At 44.2% G+C, this 17352-nt stretch overlaps 1 protein-coding gene across 6 annotated transcripts in view; it reads left to right on the top strand.

The window, feature by feature from the left end:
- Positions 1 to 1352: 1352 nt before the first annotated feature.
- Positions 1353 to 17352, top strand: part of LOC138758292 (Fc receptor-like protein 4) — a 79742-nt gene continuing 63742 nt past the window's right edge. For 4 of the 6 annotated variants that reach the window (XR_011354240.1, XM_069926991.1, XM_069926996.1 and 1 more), the window contains exons 1-3: positions 1353 to 1439; positions 2503 to 2601; positions 14827 to 14856. Coding sequence is in view for 4 of the 6 variants with exons in the window: in XM_069926991.1 (XP_069783092.1) it covers positions 2571 to 2601; positions 14827 to 14856 (61 nt within the window). In the remaining 2 variants the exon portion in view is untranslated. Of the gene's footprint in view, positions 1473 to 2502; positions 2602 to 5097; positions 5277 to 14826; positions 14857 to 17352 lie in introns of those variants that run through there. The other 2 variants (XM_069926993.1, XM_069926994.1) reach the window with 2 other exon arrangements.

Consider the following 17352-nt stretch of genomic DNA (forward strand, 5'->3'; position numbering starts at 1 on the left):
ACTGGTCGGTCGGTCCACACGGGAGAGTATCTTGAGGCTGGAGTTAAGGAGAGATTGCTTTACCCAGAGAGTCCTGAATCCATGGCGTTCTCTGCCAAAGGAAGCTGTTCTGTGTATCTCGTTGGACAGTTGAGTAGATTTTGGCATGGTGGGGGAATGACTGGTTATTGGGTAAAGGGCAGGGGGCAGGAGCTGGGCTCAAGTCAAATGAGCTGTGATGTTATTGCTCGACTGACCAGGCGACCAACTCTGCCTCTTTATTTTCCCATGAGGTCCTTATGAAGGTTCACACTCTCTGAGGGAGGTTATTGTTGCTCAATGGGATTTGTTCAGACAGACCCTCAAGGGAGAGTGAGATAAAGGAGCTCATTCTCAACCATGTCTCTGAGTTTGGAGATGAGGAGGCTCGAGAAGTAATTGCTTGTGAAGTTAGGCATTGGATCAGGCTGGGTTTCTCAAACAGATAATGGTGCAAATCCAACCTGAAGTGCTGGTAATTTAAGGGTCTCGTCACCAGTTTGGTAAATACAGTTAACCCACCTGAACTGCTTCTGACGTCCAGTTGTGAGTTTGCCCTTATATCGTCCTTTCACCTGACCCTCGCCATTGATTTAACCAATTTGGTCCAAACCAATCCAATCAAGTCCAATGAAATACAAATTCAATCCCATTTTATCCATTCAATTCGAACCCAATCCTATCCAATCAAATCCTATCGTATCCAATCCAATCGTATCCAATCTTATCAGATCCAAACCAATCCAGACCAATGCAATCCAATCCTATCCAACCCAATCCAATCCAATGCTGTCCAAACCAAACCACTCCAGTCCAGCACAGCTGAATCAATCTAATTTATTCCAGTTCAATCCGATCAAACCCATTCCAGTCCAATCCAATCCAATGTAGTTCAATTCAATCCATCATGTTCAATCCAATCCACCCGCTCCAATCCAATCCATTCCAGTTCAAACCAGCCCATGTCAATGCAATCCAATGTCATTCAATTCAATCTGTCATGTCCAATCCAATTCAATCCAGTCCGATTAAATTCAGTCCAATTCTGCCCTGTCCAATCTCATCTCATCCAGTTGAGTGAACTCTAATCCTTTTGACCATCCACAGACCTAGTTTCACCCCCGAGAAGTTATGAGAACCATTGATCGCGGGGCTGCAGACCCACGTGTCTTGGGTCCTGTTTCATTATGTGATGCTGGCAGAGAAACCTCGGGAAAACACAACAGATGTGAGTCACAGATTAGAATTGTGTTGAAACCCGCTCGGGTGCAGTTGCAGTTTGGCTGGTGGTGTCAGTGCGATTTCCTCTTTTGTGGTCGGGACCTTCCAGTCATCTCTGTGGCCGTTCCTCCCCCGACACTGATCTGCGAAGTCAGTCCGCTCTCGGAGCTGCAGGAACCAGCGCTTTCCCCTCATCACCTGTAAGTGCAGGTTTGGGAGCCGCGGCGGCCACGGTATGAAAACTGTGTGTGTGTGTGGGCGAGGGATGAGAGAGCGCGTGTCCTAATGGGAGACGCAACAAGGAGGGTCTGTGAAAAGTTGTCCCGTGACCCGACTGGCCTGCGGTTCCACGGACACGTCCAGCACGATGGGCAGGTCGGGGTGGGGAGGGCGTTTGGGGACGTTGGCTGCTTCTGAACTCTCCAGGTCCACAGATCACTGAGGGTGGCCAGACCAGGAAATGGAAGAGTGGGGGCATTTTTACCAGGTGAATTCAGGATTTGTGATGTTGCCAGGTTATCCAAGCAGAACCTGTCTGCTTTTTGCCTGCTGGAAGGCAGACAGATTGGCCATGGGCAGGAATTGCCTGAACCGCCTCTTCCAGTGAGAGAGGGAAGAGAAAATTTATCCGTAGCCCTGGCAGTTAAAAGACGGGTCATTATTAATGTGGGATTTGGGAGAGGGTTTGCTGAGAGATTCAATCTCTAAGAAGAAATAGGTCTTCAACATGCGCTCCAACATGTGAGGCTGTTCAGCAAAGCTTTAGGCTTGGATTTGATTTAAAAAAAAATGTAATCTTGACTGCTAGAAAAAATGCTTTTGTGGATGTTTGGTGTGAACGGGGGTAAATTGCTGCAATTACAGTGCGGTGCATCTCGAACTTCCTTAAAACAGAGTCACCGGGTGTCCGTTTATTAACAGGGTCCCCTCAGAGTTGCCGAGTGTCCGTGGATTAACAGATGATTTTGTTGTTGTCCCGAGCCACAGACGTAGATGTAGAGTGAGTGGAGCAGGGGGCTAAGAACACAGCCCTGTGATGCTCCAGTACGGATGAAGATTGCGGAGGAGATGTCCCTTTCACGTTTTGTGAATATATCCAGTGACCCGAGGAAGAACGCAGTGTTTATGGAAATGCAGGCGTCATGATCAAAGGGATTTGCAATGCAAAGTGGAACTTAGGAGACAGCAGTGGGACGGGGTTGCGAATCGGTGGTTGAAGTTGGCAAGATGTTGCCTTTGAATGACTCTTCTTCATCCCACCAGGGAGGTTCTGTGGATTCAGCCCATCCGCACATTCCAAGACGTGACTAGATTCCACATCCTGATGACAAATGAAGAGTGCCTGGTTCATGTTCTTCCTCTGTAAGCGATGTTATAATATTGCCTGTGTTTATTTTCTCAAAGAACACTTTCTCAGATTGTCGTGAAAGCCTCATGGGAATGACAGGAACTTCATTTTAACATTTAAGAATGTGAACAGGTACACGGATGGGAAGGGGTATGGAGGGCTAGTGTCAGTGCGACGAGGCAGAATAATAGAAGGGCCAAGGGGCCTGATTCTGTGCTGTAATGAACATGAGAAACAGGAGCAGGAGTCGGCCATCCAGCCTGTCGATCCTGCTGTGCCAGAGCTGATCTGATCATCGACTCAACTCCACCGACCTGCCTCTTCCCCATATCCCTGAATTCCTTTTTCACATAACTGAACCTTAAATATGTTTAATGACGACACCTCAACTGCTTCCCTGGGCAAAGAATTCCACAAATTCACGACTCTCTGGTGGAAAACAGTTTCTTCTCATCTCTGTCTTAAATCAACTCCCCTAAATCACGAGGCCATGTCCCCTGGTTCTGGGTCTCACCTACCAGTGAAAACCATTTTTCTGCATCTGTCTCAATGGTTCTCAACCTTTTTCTTTCCAGAAACAGACCACTTTAAGTAATCCCTGTGCCATTGGTGCTGTGTGATTAGAAAGGGATTAAGGTGGGATGTGAGTGGGAAGGGAGGTTGAGAACCACTGCTGTAGACCAAATTGTTTACTGAAATATTATGTTTGAGAAAAATTGTCATTGGCCCATTTCCTTTGGAGTTCTGAAACCGTGCACATCGCGGTCCATCTGTAGATAAATAAATCGAGAAAGAGAGAGAGATAAGTACGTAAATAGATAGAGATTGTTAGGTAGATAGATGGAGAGATCGATAGATGGAGATAGGTAGGTAGATAGATTGATAGAGAGAGAGAGAGACAGATAGGTAGATAGAGAGATGGATAGAAAGAGACAGTCAAAATATTCTTCTCAGAAGGAGAGTTACATGGGAACATATTGAAACATAAATTATGAGAGGAATAGACGATACAGAAGCAGAAATGTTGTTTCCACTGGTCGGTCGGTCCACACGGGAGAGTATCTTGAGGCTGGAGTTGAGGAGAGACTGCTTTTCCCAGAGAGTCCTGAATCCATGGCGTTCTCTGCCAAAGGAAGCTGTTCTGGGTATCTCGTTGGACAGTTGAGTAGATTTTGGCATGGTGGGGGAATGACTGGTTATTGGGTAAAGGGCAGGGGCAGGAGCTGGGCTCAAGTCAAATGAGCTGTGATGTTATTGCTCGACTGACCAGGCGACCAACTCTGCCTCTTTATTTTCCCATGAGGTCCTTATGAAGGTTCACACTCTCTGAGGGAGGTTATTGTTGCTCAATGGGATTTGTTCAGACAGACCCTCAAGGGAGAGTGAGATAAAGGAGCTCATTCTCAACCATGTCTCTGAGTTTGGAGATGAGGAGGCTCGAGAAGTAATTGCTTGTGAAGTTAGGCATTGGATCAGGCTGGGTTTCTCAAACAGATAATGGTGCAAATCCAACCTGAAGTGCTGGTAATTTAAGGGTCTCGTCACCAGTTTGGTAAATACAGTTAACCCAACTGAACTGCTTTTGACGTCCAGTTGTGAGTTTGCCCTTATATCGTCCTTTCACCTGACCCTCGCCATTGATTTAACCAATTTGGTCCAATCCAATCCAACCAAGTCCAATGAAATACAAATTCAATCCCATTTTATCCATTCGATTCCAATCCAATCCAATCGTATCCAATCCAATCGTATCCAATCCAATCGTATCCAATGCAATCGTATCCAATCCAGTCCAATCGTATCTAATCCAATCGTATCCAATCTTATCCAATCCAAACCAATCCAGACCAATGCAATCCAATCCTATCATATCCAATCCAACCCAATCCTATCATATCCAATCCAAACCAATCCTATCGTATCCAATCCAACCCAATCCTCTCCTTTCCAATCCAATCCTATTGTATCCAATCCAAACCAATCCAGACCAATGCAATCCAATCCTATCCAATGCTGTCCAATCCAATCTTAACCTATCCAAACCAATCTAGACCAATGCTATCCAATCCAATCCTATCCAATCCATTCCAAACCAAACCACTCCAGTCCAGCACAGCTTAATCAATCTCATGCATTCCAGTCCAATCTAATCCAATTAGTTCAGTTCAATCCATCATGTTCAATCCAATCCACCCGCTCCAAACCAATCCATTCCAGTGCAAACCAGTCCATGTCAATGCAATCCAATGTCATTCAATTCAATCTGTCATGTCCAATCCAATTCAATCCAGTCCGATTAAATTCAGTCCAATTCTGCCCTGTCCAATCTCATCTCATCCAGTCGAGTGAACTCTAATCCTTTTGACCATCCACAGACCTAGTTCCACCCCCGAGAAGTTATGAGAACCATTGATCGCGGGGCTGCAGACCCACGTGTCTTGGGTCCTGTTTCATTATGTGATGCTGGCAGAGAAACCTCGGGAAAACACAACAGATGTGAGTCACAGATTAGAATCATGTTGAAACCCGCTCGGGTGCAGTTGCAGTTTGGCTGGTGGTGTCAGTGCGATTTCCTCTTTTGTGGTCGGGACCTTCCAGTCATCTCTGTGGCCGTTCCTCCCCCGACACTGATCTGCGAAGTCAGTCCGCTCTCGGAGCTGCAGGAACCAGCGCTTTCCCCTCATCTCCTGTAAGTGCAGGTTTGGGAGCCGCGGCGGCCACGGTATGAAAACTGTGTGTGTGGGCGAGGGATGAGAGAGCGCGTGTCCTAATGGGAGACGCAACAAGGAGGGTCTGTGAAAAGTTGTCCCGTGACCCGACTGGCCTGCGGTTCCACGGATGGGCAGGTCGGGGTGGGGAGGGCGTTTGGGGACGTTGGCTGCTTCTGAACTCTCCAGGTCCACAGATCACTGAGGGTGGCAAGACCAGGAAATGGAAGAGTGGGGGCATTTTTACCAGGTGAATTCAGGATTTGTGATGTTGCCAGGTTATCCAAGCAGAACCTGTCTGCTTTTTGCCTGCTGGAAGGCAGACAGATTGGCCATGGGCAGGAATTGCCTGAACCGCCTCTTCCAGTGAGAGAGGGAAGAGAAAATTCATCCGTAGCCCTGGCAGTTAAAAGACGGGTCATTATTAATGTGGGATTTGGGAGAGGGTTTGCTGAGAGATTCAATCTCTAAGAAGAAATAGGTCTTCAACATGCGCTCCAACATGTGAGGCTGTTCAGCAAAGCTTTAGGCTTGGATTTGATTAAAAAAAATGTAATCTTGACTGCTAGAAAAAATGCTTTTGTGGATGTTTGGTGTGAACGGGGGTAAATTGCTGCAATTACAGTGCACCGGGTGTCCGTTTATTAACAGGGTCCCCTCAGAGTTGCCGAGTGTCCGTGGATTAACAGATGATTTTGTTGTTGTCCCGAGCCACAGACGTAGATGTAGAGTGAGTGGAGCAGGGGGCTAAGAACACAGCCCTGTGGTGCTCCAGTACAGAGAACTTGAGGAAGGACATACTGTCTTTGGAGGCAGAGCAGAGGAGGGTCACCAGGTTGATTCCAGAGGGGGCTAGCCTATGAGGAGAGATCGAGTGGTCCGGGACTGTACTTGCTGGAAGTTCGACAGGATCCTATAGAAAGCTATAAAATTATGAAAGGCACAGATAAGATAGAGGAGGGTAAGAGGTTTCCATTGGTGGGGGAGACCAGAACTAGGGGAAACAGCCTTAAGATTCAGGGTACAGGTTATACCTCTCTCATCCAGCGCTCTGTGGCCCGGCAACTTCCGTGGTCTGGTACATTTGAATCATCTTCCTTCATAAAACATGGGGCACAAACCCCGGTTCCGATCGCTAGTGCTCTAAAGACGATGCGCTAAGCGCCACGCCATCCAAGCTGACGACAGTCTGATTTCCTGTTTTAAGCTTTGTTCACATAAGAGGCTTCCCTTAGGCGCCAATTTCTGCTTTCTGGCATTTTTGGCCATGGCCAGGTCCCGACCTCGCTGAATTGGAGAGGTTCAACCTGTAGGGAATTTGGGGTGGAGATGAGGAGGAGCTGCTTTTCACAGAGGGTGGAATTCGCTACCCATGGAAGCAGGGGAGGTAACCTCAGTAAATAGATTTAAGACAAATTTGGATAGAGTTTTACTAAGTCGAGGAATTAAGGGATGTGGGGAAAAGGCAGGTCGGTGGAGATGAGCCATGATCTCATGAAATGGTGGATCAGGCTCGACAGATCAGAGGGTCCACTCCTGCTCCTATTTCTTCTGAATATTGTTCTTGTGGCGAAAGACATTAGGCTATAGATTCTCAAGGTGGGGCGTGGGAATATTTTGGTGGGGCGTAGGCCTTAAGAATATTTTATAAGGGTGTATAAATATTTTAGGAAATAATTAAAAAGTTGGTTTGACCATTTGAAAATGTCGGTTACCAACTTCAATGGTAGATTCTGTGATTTAAAAGCTACGGATTTTCCCTCTTGGTGAACTCAGCCATTGCTGGTGGACTTGTCTGCAGCTCTCTTAGTATTGCAACACAAGGAATCTGGGAAAACTCTGTCTCAAGTGAAAGGAACCAGGATGTGGCTGTCTAACGAGGTTGAAAAGAAAGACCCAGACTCGACGACTTTAGCAAGGGAACTATTGATACATTTTCCATTGTCTTATTGAGTAGAATGTGGCTTCAGTGCTGTTAGTGGTTGGCTACAAGCTAAGGGAAATCGACTGGAAATGATAAAACGTGGAGATTTAAGATAGAAACTAACAAAATTAGTCCTTTGATCAAAAACATCTGCAGCCAACATCAGGGGCTACGTTCCACTGAAGTGGCAACAATTGTTGAGATGGTCAACATATTGAAGTCGTCGTTGAATATGAAACGTGTCCAGTGTTTTCACGACCTGAATCACATTGAAATACACTTGCAGTAATTGATTTAATTAAAACTTCTTTTGAATAGATAACTTTTTACAGCTAATGATGGGGAGTAAGTTTTTTTGAAAAATTAAACTGGGGCCTCGGGCAAAAAAAGTTGAGAACCCCTGGATCAGGTAGTTTGGCCACAGTTACTATGATCAGCCACTAGCATTTTGAATGGTTGTACCTGTGATGAGTGGTGTTGCCTCAAGGATCCATGTTTGGAACATCATTGTTTGTCATCTACATCAATGAACTGGATGATAACATGGGAAATTGGATCAGCAAATAGGAGGTGTTGTGGACAGCCAGGAAGATTTTCCAAGGTTATGGAGGGATCTGGACCAAATGGGAGAATGGGCCACAAATGGCAGATGGAGTTTCATGCAGGGAAGTGTGAGGTGATGTATTTTAGAAAGGCAAACCAAGGTAGGATGTACATGGTAAATGGTCGGGCACTGAGGAGTGCAGAGGAGCAGGGCGATCGATCTGGGAATACAGATACTTGTTCCCTGAAGGTGGTGTCGCAAGTGGACAGGGTTGTAAAGAAAGCTTTTGGTATCTTAGCCTTGATCAATCAAAGCATTGAGTACAAGAAATGGAATGTTATGTTGAATTTGTTTAAGACATCGGTAAGGCCAAATTTGGAGAATTGTGTATAGTTCTGGTCATCGAACTGCAGGAAGGATATCAATAAGATTGAAAGATGCAGAGAGGATTTACTAGGATGTTGCTGGGTCTTCAGGAGTTGAGTTGCAGGGAAAGATTGGACAGGTTAGGACTTTATTTCTTGGAGTGTAGAAGATGGAGGTTCACGAGATTATGAGAGGTATAGACAGAGTGGGTGTGAATCAGCTTTTTCCACAGATTAGAGGAGATCAATCCGAGAGGTCATAGTTTTTAGATTAAGGGAAAAGATTTAGGGGAACATTCAGGGGAAGTTCTTCACAGAGAGTTGGTGGGAGTGTGGAATAAGCTGCCAATCTGATGTGGGGAACGCAGGCTCGATCTTGAGCTTTAAGAATAAATTGGATATATACATGGGAGGGGCTGAAGGGTTATGGAATGGAAGCAGGTCAGGAGGACTAGCGAGATGATGATCTGCACAGACTAGAAGGCTCAAACAGCCTGTCTCTGTGCAGTAGCATTCTATGGTTCGATACAGACTTGAAGGGCTGAATGGCATTTTATCCTTTGCTACCTCCGACTTAAAATGTCTACCAACATTACTTGGCAAAATATGTGTCCAGGACATAAGGGCACAACCTCCGGTCTGAAAGACGTCCGCTTAGAATAGAAATGTGTCAGAACCTCTTGAGCTAGAGGGTGATGAAACTGTGGGATTCATTGCCACAGATGATTGTGGAGGCCAAATCATTGAGTGTATTTAAGATGGAGTTTGATAGGTTTTTGATTAGCCAGGGCATCAAAGGTTATAGAGAGAGGGCCAGGCAATGGGGCTGAGTGGGAGATAAGGTTGGAAAGAGAGCTTTTGGCATATTGACCTTAATAAATCGAAGTACTGAATATAGGACTTGGATGTTATGGTAAAGATGTGTAAGACATTGGTGAGGTCAAATTTGGAGAATTGTGTGCAGTTTTGGTCACCTAACTACAGGAAAGAGATCCATAAGATTGAAAGAATGCAGAGAAAATGTACTAGGATGTCGCCTGGACTTCAGGAAAGGTTAAACAGGTTCAGACTTTATTCCTTGGAGTTTAGAAGAATGAGGAGGAGATTTGATCAGGGTATTTAAAATTATGAGGGGGTTAGACAGAGTAAATGTAGGTCAGGTTTTTTCCACTGAGGGTAGGTGAGAGACAAACCAGAGGACTTGGGTTAGGGAAAAAGTTTAGGGGGATCCTTAAGGGGAACCTCTTCAAACAGATGGGTGGGAGCGTTGAATTAGTTGAAGGCTAAATTTTAATATTTAAGAGGAATTTGGATGGGAGGTGTACAGAGGGCTTTGGACTGGGTGCAGATCAGTGGCATGAGACAGGAAAGTCGCTTGGCATAGACTAGAAGGGTGGAAGGGCCTGTTTCTCTGTGGTAATGGTTCTCTGGATTAAATGACGGTGCAGACTTGATGGGCTGAATAGGTTATTCCTGTTCCTATGTTTTTTGGTCTTACTGTGGACTATTTGCAATATGACTGAGGAGCTTAGCAGGCCCAGCTAAGCACCCTGAGTCAGTGGGAGAGATTGAGCATGTTGGGGCTTTCTTCGTTGGAGAGCAGAAATTTGATCTCACAGAGGTCCAGAAATCATGAGAGATCAGGTCAGGCCTTTTTCCCCAAGGTAGGGGAATCGGTAAGACAAGGACAGGTTTGATTTGATTGGGGGAGTTTTAACTGAGGGGGAAGGTTTATTCTATTGAGGGAAGTGGGTGCATGGAATGGGCTTCAGGGGGAGGTGTCAGATGCAGGTTCCAATGCAATGCTGAATGGTTACATCAGTAGTTCTCAACCTTTTTCTAACTACTCACAGACCACTTGAAGTAATCCCTGAGCCATCGATGCTCTGTGATCAGTAAGGGATTGCTTAAGGTGGTCTGTGAGTGGGAAGTGAGGTTGAGAATCGCTGCTCTCAACCCAATTGTTTACTGAAATACTTTGCTTGAGAAAAATGGTCATTGGCCCTTTTCCTTTGGAGTTCTGAAACTGTGCACATCACGAGTCAATGAGGGACAATTAAAACAGGGGCTTTCAAACTTTTTCTTTCCACTCACATCCCACCGTAAGCAATCCCTTACTAATTACAGAGCCCTGATGGTACAAGGAATACTTCAAGTGGTCTGTGAATGGAAAGAGAAAGGTTGAGACCCACTGGGTTACATGGATAGGATGGGCTCAGAGGGATTTTCATTATGATCTTATTAGACATGCAGCACCGTGACAGGCCAATTCAGCCCCACGACTCCATGCCACCCAATGGACACCCCATTTTACCTACACCCCAGTACATGTTTGAAGCATGGAGCCCCCCCCAGAGAAAATGCCCTGCAGACACGTGGGGGAAGGGGAGAACGTGCAAATTCCTCACAGGTCTCATTCGCTGTAAAGCCGCTGCTCTGACGGCAAGATCAACTGCGCCGGATCTTGACGAAATATGGGCCTCGTGTGGATGGGGAAAATTCTCCCCCCTGGTGTGATCAGATCGGACTGTCGGGCCCATTCCCACTCTTTGCAACTCAATTATGTATAAAGATCTCCTATTGGTGAAAGGTAATGGAAATGAAATCAGTTTACGTCACATACAGTGTAGTGAAAACACAAACTGTTAGAGAAACCCAGCAGGTCAGACCATGACTTTTTTGTAGCAAAAGTCCATTGCCGACATTTCGGGGCTCATGTACATTGTACATCTGCACCAAAAGTCTCTCTTGGCTGCAGCTGAGGAGAAACTTGGTTAAAAATTAAAACAGCTGCTGAAAAACCAACTTCAAGACAATTTGAAAACTTAATTTAATTAAAAAGGATACTTAATATGGAAAATATAGATAATGAAATGTTCAGCCTGGAGGACAGGAACGGTGGAGTTGCTGTGTGGATCTGTTCTGGGGTTCCTGTTCTTTGTGATTTGTACAGATGACCTGGACGAAGAGGTGGAAGGATAGGTCAGAAAGTTTGTGGATTGCGTGAAGGTTGGAGAAGATGTGGATGGAGCTAACGGTTGTTGAAGGTGACAAGAGAATATGGACGGGACGCAGAGTTGAGTGGAGAAGTGGCAGAAGGAGTTCAATCCGGATAAGTGTGGGTTGATGCATTTTGGAAGGACAAACCAAAGGGCTGAGTCCAGGGTTCATGGTCGGTTACTTAACAGTGAGGAACCTTGGGGTCCAAATCCATATATCTCGCACAGGTTGATCGGAGAGTTAAGAAAGCCAATGGGATGCTGGGCTTCATTAATAGAGGAATTGAGTTCAGGAGTAGAGAGGTCATGTTACAACTCTACAAATCTCTGATGAGACCCCACTTGGAGAATTGTCTTCAGTTCTGGTCACGTCATTACAGGAAGGATGGGGAAGCAACAGAGAGGGGGCAGAGGAGATTGACCATGATGTTGCCTGGATTGGGAAACAGAGTGTTATGAGGCAAGGTTTGCAGAGCTGGGACTTTTCTCTTTGGAGTGTAGAAGGATGAGAGGAGACTTGACAGAGGCCTACAAGATTATGAGAGGCATCAATAGGGTGGACAGCCAGCACCTGTTTCCCAGGGCAGGATCAGCAAACACCAGAGGATGTCTGTACAAACTGAAGGGAGGGAACTTTAGGGGTAAATTCTTTTTTACCCAGAAAGTTGTGAGTGCCTGGAATGCCTTGCCAGGGATGCTGGTGGTGGCTGGACTATTGGGGGATCTTGGACAGGCACACAGACGAAAGGGAACTAGAGCTATGGGCTAGGAAGGGTTTAGCACTTTTTAAAAAATGGGTTGGCACCAAATCACGGGCTGAAGGGCCAGAACTCTGCTGTAATATTCCGCATTCTAATTGAGAGTGAACGGATTTTGGTGCAAAATCTGACTTTGCAATGGTTAATTCAGTTACTTTGTGATGTTGGACCTTCATGCTCAACCCACCAATCCCAATGTAAAACCATAAACTGGATTGCCCCCTCCCCTTGAGTCTTTGCATTTTGCTTCGTATGAAAACAGGAAATAACACCGTCCCCAAAATAGCTATTAATATCTCTTGAGAAAGATCCTGGCCTCAGTAACCAGACACTGGGGAATTACACTGAATAATTACAAAACCATATCTTTTAACTGGTGGTATATTTTTCCTGTCCACGAGCCAATGTTATATTCAGGTTTTCACATCACTTTTTAATTCACGGTCCACGAATCTTGCTGCTGGGTGATCATTGAACCTCATTGTGTACTTTCCGCATGTCCAGATGTGCGAGGGCAACCAGTTTTTCCTTATGTAAGGTAAAACATCATGAGATGGGAATGTGTAAGGAGTTACCCTGTACAGGGCTGTAACAAGAAGGGGAGGTGTCCTTGTACTCCTGTTAGGTAAAACATCATGAGATGGGAATGTGCAGGGCTGTAACAAGATGTGAATGCATCCTTGTACTTACAAGATAAGAGAGACATTGATGGATTGAGAGGCAGGAAGCTAGCAGGGAAAGGATAGCAACAGTTTTAGTCATTGGACAAGTAATGATATGATGATGTTCTAAGCACATATCCAAGGGTATAAAAAATCACCATTTTGCTGATAACGGCAGAATGCATTCTCCGACTAACATGGTTAGTCGCAAGTGTTACAATCCGGTAATAAAGAACAAAGAACCCTGATTTCGACTCAGTCTGGTGTTTGTCTCACTCATTCATGAACAAAGCAGACCTAACACTTATCAGAATCAAAATCTGGGTTCTATGTTCGAAAGGAGATGCAGAGTGGGCATTGGGTTTATTTTGTTACCGTGCTGCGTGTCCAAATTTAAGAATTAATCAGAATCAGGATTTATTGTCACGAACAAGTCACCAAGTTTGGTGTTTTGCAGCAGCGACACAGCGCAAACATTCATAGTATAGCCAACTTATGACATTACTGTTAAAATAACTGCACGACAAGTCAGGCAGTGTCTTTGGTTCAATGATCATTCAGGAATCTAATGGCAGCGGGGAAGAAGCCGTCCTTGTGCCACTGAGTGCTCATCCTCAGGTTCCTGGACATTTTCCCCGATGGTAGCAGAGCAGAGAGGGCCTGGCCTGGGCAGTGGGGGTCTTTGAGGATAGAGGGTGCGTTTTGAAGACCCCACCTCATGTCGATGTCCTTGATGGAGTGAAGTCAGGTGCCTGTGATGTGGCAGGCCGAGTTAACAACCCTCTGGAGTTTATTCTTGTCCTGAGTGTTGGTACCTTCATACCAGGCAGGGATGCAACCAGCCACAATGCTCTCTGCGGTACACCTGTAGAGGTTTACAAGTGTCTTTGGTGACAGACTGAATCTCCTCAGACACCTCACAAAATACAGCTGCTGGCAAGCCTTCCTTGTATGGCATCGATGTGGAGGCTCCTGGACCGATCCTCGGAGATGCTGACACTGTGGTGGAACACAGTAGTGCAGGTCTGACCTCACTGGACTGTGCAACTGCTAGACTGTAACTCCTCCCCATAAGATCCCCTAATAAAGGCTGATAGCCCTTAGTCTCCTCCCTCCACACCAGCCTTGGACCTGGGCCAGTAGCATGTAGAGACATGCTCGATGTTTCTGCATATTAAAGCCTTTAATGTTGTCTCTGCTTGTGGTTACTTGAGCCACAGACACCCAGGAATTTGAAGTTCTTGAACCTCTCCACTATTGAGCCCTCGATGTGTCCCCCCTGACTTCCTCCTGAAGTCCACAATCATCTCCTTGGTTTTGCTAATGTTGTTGTTGTTACATCACTGATATAAACCAGCTGACAATCTAAAAAAAACCTGGTGCAAGGAAACCCAAAGTAAGGCAGCGTCTTACGATGGTTGCTGCAGAGAAATGGGTTGGAGTCGATCCACAGGGCCGCAAGAGCAGCAGAGAGGATCACTTTGAGACTCCTTGCACACCACACTGACTGACCTGGATCACCGCCAGATGAGGGCGCGCAATATCACTGAGGACCCCCTTCTATCCTCTTCCCCCCAGCACACGGCATCTTTCAGCTGCTCTTTCCCCCCCCCCCCTCCCCGGGGAAGAGATGCTGGAATATCAGTGAGAATGCTGACCGACCCAAGGAACTACTCACACTAAACCCTCTGAGACTCTCATGTGGGCAAATTGACATCAATGTATGTATTTGTTTAGATAAATGCTTGCCCTGCCTGTGTATTGTTTTTCTGTACGTGAGTTACGTCTGGTTGTGCGTCTGCATGTTTAGCACCGAGGAGTGGAGAACGCTGTTTCGTCGAGTTGTACTTGTACAACCAGATGACTCGAGTAGACTGGAATCAGAATTTATTGTCATGAACAAGTCATAAACCCGATGCTTAGCGGCAGGGCAAACATTTATATAAACCACCTTACAAAATAAATATAAAAGGTGCAAGAAAAATGGAGTCTGTGGACCATTGTTCATTCAGGGATCTGATGGCAGTGGGGAACAGGCTGTCCTTGTACTGGTGAGGGCTGGCCTTCAGGTTCCTGGGACCCTCTTCAACCCGACTCGGGCCTTCTGCAGCCTGATGCGAGTCCTTCGACCGCAGCCACCAGCAGGCCGCAGCCTGTGTGGGTTCCTTGCCTCGAGTCACCGATAGCCTGTCTGCCCATCTGTGTGTTTGTCTGTGGGTGTTGGATTTGCCGCTGATAAAGCAGGTATTGAAACACATTTTTTGTTCTTTTTCCCCCAGTGCAAGCTGCTCTCTGCAAGGCCGCAAAAGGTAGGAGGCAAATTTAATATCTTCCCGTTGGTTCAGTGGATGATTAGCTCACGATTTCGATTTGCAATCAATGCTGCTTTCTTGAAAATCGTCGACCAGTTTCATTGCCTTATGGAGCCATAAAATAATGTTGCAGCTTTATAAGACCTTGGTTAAACCCCACTTTGAATATTGTGTTCAGTCTGGTCACCTCAATACAGGAAAGATGTGGATGGTTGAGAGAGGTTTACATTTTAATTTAGACATATGGCATGGGGACAGGCCATTCGGCCCATGAGCCTGTGTCAACCAATTTACCCCCCATTAGCCTCCATCCCCGGTACGTTTCGAATAGAGGAAGCCCCCCCATCCCTTTCTTTTTTTAAATTTTTTTTTATTTTTCACACTATAAACCATAAATATATACAGTGTCATTTTCTCCCCCCTTCCCTCCTCCCCTCCCTCCCTCCCTCACCTCCCCTCCCATTTATTTAAAGTTCAGAATCTAAGATACATTAAACCCATCAAACAATGTTGTCACTCAATAAAAATAAACAAGAAATTCCACTGAGTCAGTTCTTTTCATTATCTTCTCCTTCTGTCCTTTTAGGTGGTAGATGTCCATGGTAGGTTTTCTCTATTGTGTTTCATGTATGGCTCCCATATTTGTTCAAATATTGTAATGTTATTTCTTAAATTATATGTTATTTTTTCTAATGGAATACATTTATTCATTTCTATATACCATTGATGTATTCTCAAGTTATCTTCTAATTTCCAGGTTGACATAATACATTTTTTTGCTACAACTAGGGCTATCATAACAAATCTTTTTTGTGCTTCATCCAAATCGAGTCCAAATTCTTTGTTTTTTATATTACTTAAGAGGAAGATCTCTGAGTTTTTTGGTATATTGCTTTTTGTGATTTTATTTAATATCTGGTTTAGATCTTCCCAAAATTCTTTCACTTTCTCACATGTCCAAATTGCATGAATTGTTGTTCCCATGTCCTTTTTACAGCGAAAACATCTGTCTGATACTGTTGGGTCCCATTTATTTAACTTTTGAGGTGTATCCAATTATAATGTATCATACGTAACCTCGTGTTTATTGTATTTCTCATAGTTCCGGAGCACAACTTCTCCCATGTTTCATTCTTTATCTTTATGTTTAGATCTTGTTCCCATTTTTGTTTAGTTTTACCATTTGTTTCCTCGTTCTCCTTTTCTTGTAGTTTAATATACATGTTACAAATTTTTTGATTATCATTGTGTCTGTATTCACATATTCAAAATTACTTCCTTCTGGTAACCTCAGACTGTTTCCCAATTTGTCCTTCAAGTAGGATTTCAGTTGGTAGTATGCCAACACTGTATCTTGAGTTATATTATATTTGTCCTTCATTTGTTCAAAGGATAGTAATTTATTTCCTGAAAAGCAATTTTCTATTCTTTTGATCCCTTTTTTCTCCCATTCTCTAAAGGAAAGGTTATCTATTGTAAAAGGGATTAGCTGATTTTGGGTCAGTATTAGTTTTGGTAGTTGGTAATTTGTTTTATTCCTTTCTACATGAATCTTCTTCCAAATATTGAGCAGATAATGTAATACTGGAGAATTCCTACGTTTTACCAATTTTTCATCCCATTTATATAGTATATGTTCAGGTATCTTCTCCCCTATTTTATCTAGTTCTAATCTAGTCCAATCTGGCTTTTCCCTTGTTTGATAAAAATCTGATAGATATCTTAATTGTGCGGCTCTATAATAATTTTAAAAGTTTGGTAGTTGTAAGCCTCCTTGTTGATACCATTCTGTTAATTTATCTAGTGCTATCCTCGGTTTCCCCCCTTTCCATAAAAAATTCCTTATTATTTTCTTTAATTCCTTGAAGAATTTCTCTGTTAAGCGTATTGGTAATGTCTGAAATAGGTATTGTATCCTTGGGAAAATGTTCATTTTAATACAGTTTATCCTTCCTATCAGTGTTAGTGGTAAGTCTTTCCAATGCTCTAAGTCGTCTTGTAATTTTTTCATTAGTGGATAATAATTGAGTTTATATAGATGGCCGAGTTTTTATTTATTTGTATACCTAGGTATTGCATTGCTTGCGTTTGCCATCTGAATGGTGATTCTTTCTTAAATTATATGTTATTTTTTCTAATGGAATACATTTATTCATTTCTATATTCCATTGTTGTATTCTCAAGTTGTCTTCTAATTTCCAGGTTGACATAATACATTTTTTTGCTACAGTTCGGGCTATCATAACAAATCTTTTTTGTGCACCATCCAAATCGAGTCCAAATTCTTTGTTTCTTATATTACTTAAGAGGAAGATCTCTGAGTTTTTTGGTATATTGCTTTTTGTGATTTTATTTAATATCTGGTTTAGATCTTCCCAAAATTCTTTCACTTTCTCACATGTCCAAATTGCATGAATTGTTGTTCCCATGTCCTTTTTACAGCGAAAACATCTGTCTGATACTGTTGGGTCCCATTTATTTAACTTTTGAGGT

The sequence above is a fragment of the Narcine bancroftii genome, chromosome 3, assembly GCF_036971445.1.
Source record: "Narcine bancroftii isolate sNarBan1 chromosome 3, sNarBan1.hap1, whole genome shotgun sequence".
NCBI classification, from domain to species: domain Eukaryota; kingdom Metazoa; phylum Chordata; class Chondrichthyes; order Torpediniformes; family Narcinidae; genus Narcine; species Narcine bancroftii.